The sequence below is a fragment of the Notothenia coriiceps genome, unplaced genomic scaffold, assembly GCF_000735185.1.
Source record: "Notothenia coriiceps isolate Sejong01 unplaced genomic scaffold, NC01 NC01_scaffold00004671, whole genome shotgun sequence".
Taxonomy (NCBI): Eukaryota; Metazoa; Chordata; class Actinopteri; order Perciformes; family Nototheniidae; genus Notothenia; species Notothenia coriiceps.
The window spans coordinates 6009-17618 of NW_011337372.1; the positions used below are offsets into that span (position 1 = coordinate 6009).

The window sequence follows — 11610 nt, forward strand, 5'->3', positions numbered from 1 at the left end:
AGTTACTGTCTGGATTCTCAAAGCCCACGTCAAAGAATATTGAGTGTTGCTTTCCTGGCTACTATTGCTGAGGGTTATTTTCTGTGTAGAGAAAGGAAAAAAAAGAAAATAACAGAGAGAGATGACAAAATGAGATGTGAGGGTCAATATTGAATAAACTAAAGATTATAGTTGTTAAAAAAAAAAAGTGAATTAGTCACATGGCCAACAGAAATGATGCTGCTTATTTCAAATGGAGAAGTCCTTATTGTTGAACTTAAGTTTGATGGTATATGCATCAGAGTCCTGCACGGGTCTGTTTTCAAGACCCGCTCCCGCCCCGCACACGCGACGTGCAATACCGAACCCGCCCCGCTACCCGCACATATTGCCAATTAGTTCCGCAACCCGACCCGACCCGCCGGCACAAGATCCGCAACCCGACCCGAACCCGCATATAAGCAGTGAAAACGTGCAATTATTAACACACGCAGTTGCATATTTGGCTCAAAAAGCCTGGGATGTTGGTTATTCTCTCCATCTAGGATGACACCAAAAGCCTCCCAGACGTTGGATTTCGCTCTTGAGGAAGTGTTGGAAAATGCTGTATTCTCCGCTATAGAGAGCTTCACCTCAGCCATTCAGAATGTGGCGCGTTCAGCAGCAGATAGATGCGCTGCAGAGGTTATGATTATGCTCGGTCCCGCGGGGGAGAGGTCTGAGGATTTAAACATTAAACTAAATTATTATTATTTAAATATATTTATTATGCAACACCCGCGACCCGACCCGCATCATCTTTGTTTTACCCAGAACCGAACCCGGAAAAAAGCGTTTGAAAAAATACCACCCGCAAATCACCTTTTTTGCGGGTACCCGACCCGATGCAGGACTCTGGGACAGAGGCTCTCTGGAAGAGCTATAACCGAGGATACACTAATGGATCCACCACGGTCCTCCACGGCTCCTTCGTAGATGCATTTCCGGGAACAGAGATGTTTCAAAGAGTCGTGACGCACGGCCGGACTTATCTCAGCCAATGACAGCTCTGCATGCATCCCCTGGATATTATTTTATTAACTGCTCTCATCGCGACGCGATGTTTACAGTGAGAACAGCTGTGAGGTCCGTGCAGAAAGCAGAGCAGTGTGTAAAATATATATAACTCAGTATAACAGGCCTACTCTCTTTATTTGCTTTAGTTTAGTAGATATCTACAAACAAGGAGTCAATATTTTTCGAAAACCATTTAGTGCTTCAAATAATAAAATACACAACGGCTGTTAGGCTGTTAGCTGTAGCGTGTGTGTGGTACACTGTGTAGGTGTGTGTGTGGTACAGTGTGTGCGTAGATGCGGCGGACAGACAGGTCTCTGTTGGTTTGGTGTCCTCTGCTTACTTTTAATACTTGTAAATAAAACTTTTGGCCCGTAATTTATTTTCCTCATTGTAGCGACCAGAGGGGGGGGGGGGATATATCCCCAGTCTCTGATAGTGTTAGCGTTATGTATTAGAGAGTGCTCTGTTTGGATTCTGAAATTGTAATATTTATATATAATAGGTATATATATATATATATATATTCCCTACTAATATATATGTTGTGTGTGTGTGTGTGTGTCCGCCAGTCTGTAGCCGTTATTGTCTCATATACAACACTGTGAATGAATAAAAAGTAAAATATAAGTGGTCATGCAACACATCTGTGCCATCACGACAAGGCTGCCTGTGCCCGTCATCATTAACGGATTGTCCGTCTTTAAAATGAACCGTCAGAGGAGAGGAGTTTCTCTTTCTCTAACCGCCTGCTCTTCCCTCCTCTCTCCTCTCGGCTTCCCCTCCTCAGCTTCCTCCGCTCGCATACTCCTGGCGGATCGGACCTAAATGTTTCGTGAGGATAGGAGTCGAGGAGGGCGGAAGTTAACGAGAAAGAGAAAGGGCATGGGAGAAAGGTACCGAACTCCTTACAGCGACCATTCTTCGCATCTCCTCTCAGACGCCGAGGAGTCTGAATCGGACCAGAGTTATTGTAACCAACTGCAACAAGGAGGATATTTTTCTCGTCCTGGACTAGCTGAGGGTAACTCCTATAATAACTAGATTAAAACTTTAAGGCCCTGGCAGGTAAAAAAAAAAGCCAAACAATAGCCCTTGGTCTCTCTACATTTTAAACTCTCTGACTAAATTAATCATCGTTGAAACGTTCGGAGATTTACAATACGTAGTATTTGACAGCTCACTGGGCCTACAAGCGCAAAGGGGAACTGGCTGTAAAAAGACNGTCCCGCGGGGGAGAGGTCTGAGGATTTAAACATTAAACTAAATTATTATTATTTAAATATATTTATTATGCAAAACCCGCAACCCGACCCGCATCATCTTTGTTTTACCCAGAACCGAACCCGGAAAAAAGCGTTTGAAAAAATACCACCCGCAAATCACCTTTTTTGCGGGTACCCGCGGGTACCCGACCCGATGCAGGACTCTGGCCCAGGTACATCATGTCATTGCATATACTATATACACATTACACAAGACAGTTTAAACATTGCTTTCATTGTACCTGCTCTGCCATCTTATTGAAGTTTATTCTTCACAATGCAATAAACTTAACACAGTTACGTTATTCTTAATGTATTCTTTTGAGGGTGTTTTCACTGTTTACAATGATGTTAGCTTATAAAGATGACAAGTGAGTTTACTTTATGGCTAGAGAACAGAAAGAGTTGTTTACATTTATTGGCCAATGTCTAATCATTGCGAGGAAGTGACAAGGCGGGGTTGTAGAAGAGTTGATCTTGTGAGAGGCTTTTACTTTGAACCTCACCAGAGTGTTTAGAGAGTAGATATGATACAGTATGACGTTAGTGTGGCTTTCAGTGCTTAGTCTTCTGATCCTATGCATTAGGGCACTTCCCTCTGTATATTAACAGTGACATGTTATTTGATTTATTTTGTATGGCCTAGGAGTTTATGTGAATCACAGTTTTTGAAGCAAGTCTTATCTGCAGTGCAGGCCTACTGAAATGCCTTGATGGACTTCAATTTTGCCTCAGCCTGCACACCGCTACTGTCATCTTCTTTAAAGGGGCCATACAGTATTATGATCATTTTCAGGTTAATATTTGTATGTAGTGTCTCTACTGTGACATGTCTCCATGCTTTAATTTTCAAAAAGCTCTTTATTTTTATCATACTGCCTGTGCTGCAGCACCTCTTTTCACCCTCTGTCTGAAACCAGAGCCCAGTCTGCTCTGATTGGTTAGCTGGCCGGCTCTGGTGTGATTGGCCAACCAACCAGTCCAGCCCCTTAGCCGATCACATACAAAGTGCTAGCTAATAGAAGCGAGGGTGTTACATAGTGCTGTCACTTTGTTAGGAAGTAAACAAAGGAGTCCAATGGAGGCATGGGAGGGAACCTCACCAAATCAAATTCCTCATATGTATAAACTTACATGGCAATAAACCTGAATCTGATTCTGATCTTAGATTAATCTGAGTGATGGCAATATTATCCTTTTAATTCATGTTCTATAGGTCCGCTATAACTTTGCTATGACCAAGATAATAGTGAAGAGAAAGTCAAATTTTGTCAAAGTCCAAATCTGAATAATTGTGAAGTGATCAAATCCTCAGTTTGAAGTGCAGAATCCACTCAAATATTCAAGCGCTACCATCCCTGGCACTGATCATTCAATATTTCAAAATTACCAAAAAAGAGCATGGAAGCATATCACATTCAGACTATGCTCCAGTGAGATAACATGCATGTAAACACACACCTACTGGAACTTCTTCACAAGTAAACAGTTGTCCCAGTCCAACATTCAAACTATTTTCCACTTCACAGCCTGGATGACATTCCTGCTCTCACACATCCCCCTCTTACATCCCAAAACTCAGACTATATCCACACTACAACAGCTGGAAAAAAGATGACATGACAGACACACATTTTCATAAAGGAATACTAATATTGTGTACCATGCATGATACCACTGATGTAAACAAGACCATTAGTCTGCGTTACTGCTTGGTGAGAATAATGATGTAACTGGCCTAGTTTTTCAGACATGAAGAAGGATACAAACTTACATGTAGCTTACACTCAGCTTAGCTTCATATAACCATTCATTAAGACCTGGAAAACCGAGCATGAAGCGAGAGATCTCCGATTTTCTACCAAAAAAAACAAATAATTGTAAAATGTAAACGTTTCTTTAAGTCTACTGTTTTTCTGTTTCTTAATGGCCTGCAACAGCTTGCACTGTTTTGGATTTTGTCTCTTGTCCTGCATGTAGTTATGATCATATTTTTTATTTTAAATGGTGTAATTTTATCTTCAAAAAAGTCTAAAAAGTCACTTTCTACAGGGCTATTGTCAGAATAGAGCAGCTGTGCCTGCCAGCACAAGTTTGCCCCATTTCTTTTAAAAAACAGAAGCTGTATTGTTCATGATCACTTAACCTTTGCGCGTCTAAAATAGCGGTTGTTGCGATGACGCTGAGAAAAGTGCTAAATGATGCTCTCCCTGTAAGTTCTTATAAGTCAGTGTTTGTGTACGAGGCCCTGAGGGTGTCTCTGTACAGGACACCAGCTCCTTCACATGGGACTGTTCACACTCCTGCCATACTGACGAGAGGCGTAAACAAATGACTTGTGCTTATAGAAACATATACACACACACACACACACACACACACACACACACACACACACACACACACACACACACACACACACACACACACACACACACACACACACACACACACACACGTGCATGATCAACACCATGGCAGATTATCAAGATTCTGTAGGGAAAGGCGGATGGCTTTTAATAATAAATGGAATCATTGATCCTCTCTGAAGCCTCTTAGATAGAAAGGAACTGAGGGAGGATAACGGAACAGCTGACATAACCAGCAAAACACACACACACACACACACACACACACACACACACACACACACACACACACACACACACACACACACACACACACACACACACACACACACACACACAGAAATAAAGAGCATGCAACGTGTAGAGCCTAAAATGTCTAAAAGTCGGCCAAAAGTAAAAAAAAAAAAAAACATACTTAAAGAAAAATATCCACAAATGTCAAAAAGAAAGCCTTTAAAATATGAGGTGCAAAAGTACAATTATTTTTGAATAAAATCGTAGGGTTATAGTAATAGAACATTGTGTTATAATTTGTAGCTGTAGGCCTGAATGGGTTAACCTTTTCTGAGGGTCTGATGATCATCTGCTACACTACTTCTTAACAAAACCCGTCTATATCCTCTGGGGATCATAAATATGAAAAAGTAACTGTTCACATGCTCCCTCATGAGAGAGATACATCAACAAGCACACAAATAATATGACAGGACGAGTACACAACTGCACAAGTTGATGATCTCTGGACGGGGGTTTCAGCTGCACACACTCTGAATGGAACTGCTACAAGACACTGTCATGGATCCTTCACAGATTTCACACCAACATATTAATACTTATTAATTTGGTTTTATTAAGTGAGGAACGTTTAGCATGTTAACTTGACTTTTGTGTGTGAACGTTTTCTTACATTTTACCAATAAAAAAGGCAAAACAATCCTATCTCAAGAACTACTTATTAAAGGTTTTCCACAACTTTTCTTTTTCATGCACATCGCTCATTTGTCATCAGAAACAGAAGAAGACCTTGAGATGTGGTTGAAAGTTTTGGGAAGTGTTAGTTAATACACCTGAGTTGAGGCTTTTTTGTTGTCAAACACTTGACTTTAACATGCAGCAGCTCCCATGATGAATGCAATGAGCCATTATGCAAATAAAAAACTATATTTTCACCAGGTGAAAAGCTTGTGAAGCTTGGTGTCCATGCCAAATCGGACAATGTCTCCCTGTGTTTTAACTTTAACTTTGAAACAGTGCTGCCGCGAACTGTCCTGTGTAATCTGAATTTAGGTGAAGAACACCAGAGAGTGCTCTGTGCTTTGTTGCTTAAGAGAAAAACAATTTGATTTGCTCATCTGACTCTGACTTCTGCTTCTAGAAGCCTTTGCCTGGGGCTGCACGGCTGTACATAATAAATTAGAGATAATAAACAATAATCTGAAAACAGGCTTTTATTATAGCACGCATTTAGACTTTAGACACATAGGCCTATAGCAAATATTGAGTGAGGGACACTTTCATCCAGTACTCTTAGTACTACACAGCAACAATTTTTAAATTAAAGTTGTTCGTTATACAAAAATTGTTGACGGATACATTTAACTATAACGCCTTTTATTTAGCATGAAAGCAAATAAATGGTTTACTCAATATTATTGAACTATAATGTATGATTGAGTGTGGAATACACATTTTTCTCAACAATATGTCTTCCACCAATAGCCATATGTACAGTAGAAGCTTATGTAAATACATAAATTACAATATAGTAGGTGTAATAATATAAAATGTGTCTTCATACGAGAAGTTATTATTGTTTACACTTACACATTTCCTAATTTTTGCATACAACTACAATACAGTATGTTATGCACTGTTAAATGAATGTTTTATAGTGACTATTGTGCCAAAGTTGAAGTAAAGTGCTACCATTGTGACCTCTAAAGAAATCCTGTCAGGGCCAACTAATGGCATTTTCTTTTTAAATATTATTTTATCTGATAGCCCATGCACCTGCCTGCTTCTTTGTGAGCAATCTTTAAAAACATTGAAAGCACTGAGACATGTATGAGATCACTGTCACATCATATGTAGCCTCCTAGCATCATGACTGATGGCTGGCTGCAGGGAGGAACTGATAGAGGCAGTGAATGAGAGGAGGCTGAACCGAAGTCATTACAGAACTGTAATTAAAGCACCGGATCAGAAGGCTTATTGGGCCTCCTCCGGTAACAAACACACACACCGACAGGCCTCCTCACGTGTGATTCCCACTCACGACCCGGTGCTGATGCTGTGCCAGTGTTCTGACAGATAACCTTACCTTGACGCTGTTGTGGCTGGTCTGCGTCTCGGCCTCGATGCGGATGTGCCCGACGCTGTTCTCCTTGTGATCCCGGCAGGAGTTGTTCCGCGAGGGGCGACTCTGGTAGGTGAGGACGGAGGGGATGGTCTCGGCCGCATCGGTCTTGATGAAGAGCCCGTGTAGCGTGGCCGCGGTACCCTGAGAGATGGTGGTGGTCTGGTGGGGGGAGTTGGATTCGTCCGAGTCTCGGCAGTAGATCACCCCGCTCTGAGAGACGTGGATACTGGGAGCGCAGCCCATGCCTCAGCGCCGCGCCTCCGGAGTCAGATCCCGGATAATAAACACTCGGGTACCACCTTCCTCTGGTCCACAGCTGCCTGCACATAGGCGGCTGTTTTCTCCGGGCATCGGCAATCGCTCTCTCCTCCACACACCTCCGTTTGAGCACATCAAGGGGGGAGGAAACGTGATTCTTTCAATCATGCGTCCCGTCAATCCTCCTCAGCCTCCGCTAGTGCAGGATCTTGGATAACGATGTCATATTCAGGACAAACAAGGTGTTTCATGCTATAGTGTAAACCTTGCTGATGGCCTGTTTGTGCATCTATGAAATTACCCGGCTAATGAATAAAATCGCTAAATGGACTAAACCACCTGGCTGCTCTTCATCGCCTCATCCTCTGAGACATGCTCGTGTTTTTGGTCTGTGGAGAGTTGCTTGCTTTATCAAATCTCCTCTGTGTCTCTAGTTATTCTGCTTGCAGATCATTGGCCACGGTCCATCCCTCTCTCCCCCCTCTCCCTAACATTATATTTCTCCATCATGACCCTCTTATCTCCCCTGAGACCCTGCTCTGACTCCAGGGGTCATTTCAAGCCTCACTGTGGCGAATTACACACAATGTTGTCAAAGAAGTATACGGCTAATGGAGGCTTTATGAAAAAACACTTTCTTCTCCTTTAGTTTACACTTTCTTTGAGATTGCTTGATATACTAAAATAGTATATTAGTTTTTTCCAAAATGTGTGTGTTCCGTTTTGGAGGACTCGGATTGACGAAGTTTCTCAATTAATCTTAAAAGGACCCATGACATGGCCATATCACTGATCATAATTCCATTGTTGAGGTCTACTAAAATAGATTTACATTGTTCAATGTTCCACAATCACATTGGTTTCTCATACAGCAGCTCTGTTAGTAAGTGTATTCACTCTCTGTCCTAAACGGCTTGTTGGAACTCCATGGGACCCCTAACAGTTTGGTCCATACAATGTCAGTTAATATTAGAAGTGATCCCTTTTTGTCCACCGGAGGCGTTAGCGTTAAACATTTCCTAAATCAGAAATTGATGTCTTCAAACTGCTTGTTTTGTCTGACCACCATAGGCCAAACCCAAATATCTTCAGCAAAATAACAAATATGACAAAGAGAACACACAGTTAAGAAGCTACATAGTCAATGTATGCCTAAAAAGACTCAAAATGGATTATCAAATTGGCAATTATTAAAGTGATAGTTTCAGATCAATAATTTGTACCATATGGTACCTCTACTCATTTAAGTAATTTCTACTTTACTTATTACAAGAGGGGTTGCTTTGACACTGCGGGGGTCAATACGTTTAAACAATCACAGTCAAATCTTTGCCCCCCAGCCTCTGTAGTCAACATGGCTCCCGTAGTTAGACAGAGTGCTCTTGGTTACCCCTCAAGGAAGTATAGTACACGTTTTAAAAATAAATAGAAAACAGTAACAAAAATGAGTTGACAGTGACACTTGCAAATGCAATATAATAAAAGCAATGGTAGCACACCAGCCATGTCGCCAAATCAGGACAGTACATACAAGTAGAGCGGGCCAAAACATCACTTTCCCACTTCCTGGCCCCTACTCGGGGCTAACTAGCTTGGCATCAATCTGGGCTGGCCATGGTACCTGGTCAACCTTTATCACATAAGTCTGCAGTTCTGCGCAGTTGTATAGAACAGTTTATGATCTTTAAACTCATTGTTTTGGTTTTTGAAATGCACAGCTTTACTGTTTTGGTCTACTGCTCATAAGGAAGGCACTTTCAGCTTCAATATCTGATAAGCCCTCTGTACACCTGCTCTGCACAGTTAGCTGGGGGAGCATTTAGCGGCTAAAGTAAAGACTCAGATATTTCCCTTAGGAGTTGTTGGATACCAAAACAGAGCTAAAATGAGAGTGAATCAGATGGACAAAAACAAAACATCAAGAGAATGCCAATGTTGGTTTGTATAAGTAAACATTAGCCACATAACAAGTGGAAGTGACAACAAAAATGTATACTACACTATAAGTATTAAATAGAGTTACATTGACAGCGAGCATTATTCTGCATTGAGTTGTTTTACCATGATACTTCAAGTAATTTGTAATTATGTTAAGGATCATTGTCAATCCAGGGATTCTACCTGTACTGACATTTTCAATAGTATAGCAACGTTCACATGTTAATGCTTATTTCATTTTAAGTACAAATTGTTCTCTGCGAGTGTATTTGTATTTGACAGCCCTGTATACAATACATATTGCTTAGTACTATTAAATAATCTCCTGTTGGGACTGCAGACAGCCCCCTTGTGGCCGGCTGTCACATGTTCAACCACTGCTCAGACCAGCAGCACCCAGACTGTATACTGTACATATATATATATATAAAAGGCAGCACCTCATCAAACAAGTTTTAAATATGTTGTACAGGCTGATACCTAAAATATCCCCATCTATGTCAGAGTTCACCATCTATGTATACTTTAGGCTACAAAATCCAGATGTTAGTTGGCAATCTGTCAAACCACTAGTATAACTTTAAGAAAGGAACTATACACAAAATATACCACTATGCACACACAATTTGCTATGTTAATCAACCTTAATAAAGGTTGTGCACAGTCCCATTTACATGAATGAACTCCAAATATGATTTTTTATAAAGAGGTATTAGAGAGCTTTAGAGTTGTGGCATTTATTTAAGGAGTTTGTATTGCTCTTTTCAACCTAAGCAGTCCAAAAAAGCCATGTTAACCCATTGAGACTATATGAGTAACTGACAGAAACATTTCAGATTATTATAAAGTAATGGTGGGAAAATTTTCTTGATTGGATTTATTATCTAAAATAAACATTTTGCCACAAACTTTTGTCCACAATTGTATTTGTTTTGCTTGATTAATGAGTTGTAACTAGCAGAGTAGATGTGCAGTGTTTCAGTTGTGATAAATGATCCGAACATGAACCCCTTTGAAAATGATATAGAGTCAGATTAAAGTTCCATGAGAAGCCTGTACTACTGCAGTTTTTCCACAAGAAGAACGAAGCAGCACTTTGCTTACCTTTCTTTGTCCATTGGGTAATAAAGCACTTTCCTCTAAGGACAGTCCACTCATGTCTTACTTAAAGCCACGAAGTTGTGTCCTTCTGTATCAAAACAAAATAATAAAGGATAGCGGATAAACTGTCTATAATGAACATACATATGCAAAGCTGTAAGTGTGTTAAAAGAGTTGAGCGGTGTCCCTCAGGTACGGAGCGGGCAGACTTGCTCCCGGCCTCTGGACTGCTCTGAGCGGCTGAGAGCAGGCATGGTGTCCGGGCGGCCCTAGTGTCCTCATTTTAGGACCAGAGGACTGCTAAAGTGTGCAGGTCATAATAAATACAAATAATTATAATAAAGTGCTTAAATTGCGAGTAAAAGTCTCATTGAAGTTCTTTATCAGCAACATGGAGCCTGGATTTATAATTTTAATCAGGGTAATGAAGATTGCCTATTACAGTCAGGTATATAGCAGTAGTGGTATTTAAAAAAAAAAATATTTTAAAAAAGAAATTAAAGGACCTTGGTAAAATTGAACTTCTGTAGAAAGTAGGCCAAAAGATTGAAGTTTAGCGTATACTCCGAGTCAATTTGACTATGTTACATTTTTAGGGAAAGGGGAAGTTGTATGATGATAAGGATTTGATGAAACTATTAAAGTAATGAACATATTTACACAAGATGAAGTCTATTAGATCGACATAAACATCACACCACCAGCCCTTATGTACACAGCCATATTGTATTCCTTTAAAACTGTACATGCCCGTTGCACCCGTATGAAATATACAACCGTGTTCATTTGTGTATTAACGAAGAGACAAATATGAGAATAGCCTAGAACTAACAGTCAAGGTGAAGTACCCTATGTAAACCATTTGGCAGATACAACAAGCAATGTCCTAAATTAAGCCACATAAACACTGCGGTCAAGCCAGCCTCCACTCGGGAAAACCTAGCCAGCCCGCACATGATAGCAGGACACCCCATCTAGTCACTCAGAAAAAATCAGGACATTCTGATGTAGAGTTTCAAAGATAAAAGACCTTTGAAGTCTTATATATGAGCTATCATCCCTCTGTTTTTAGATAAGAATAAAACAAAAACTCTCCAGTATCAAATACTTATTTCACTTCAGGGTAATAATACAATGGTATATGTCAGTGTGACGGTGTAGGTACCATGAGTTCAATATGGTCTAGCTGCGGCCGCGGACAGTACACGACACTACACGACACGCCCACCTGACACGACACTACGGTGGCTGAGAAGGGTCTAGCTGAGGCCGCGAAAGTTGTACT

The 11610-nt window shown here is 40.8% G+C and overlaps 1 protein-coding gene across 1 annotated transcript in view; it reads right to left on the reverse strand.

Annotated features, from left to right (window-relative positions):
* The window catches only part of LOC104942518 (high affinity cAMP-specific and IBMX-insensitive 3',5'-cyclic phosphodiesterase 8B-like), a gene marked incomplete at its 3' end in the record, with an annotated part of 12279 nt that extends 4203 nt beyond the window's left edge, over positions 1-8076 (reverse strand). The window contains exon 1 of the mRNA XM_010767745.1: positions 6990-8076. Within this exon, the coding sequence (XP_010766047.1) occupies positions 6990-7271 (282 nt within the window). The remainder of the gene's footprint in view (positions 1-6989) is intronic.
* Between the last annotated feature and the right edge of the window lie 3534 nt (positions 8077-11610).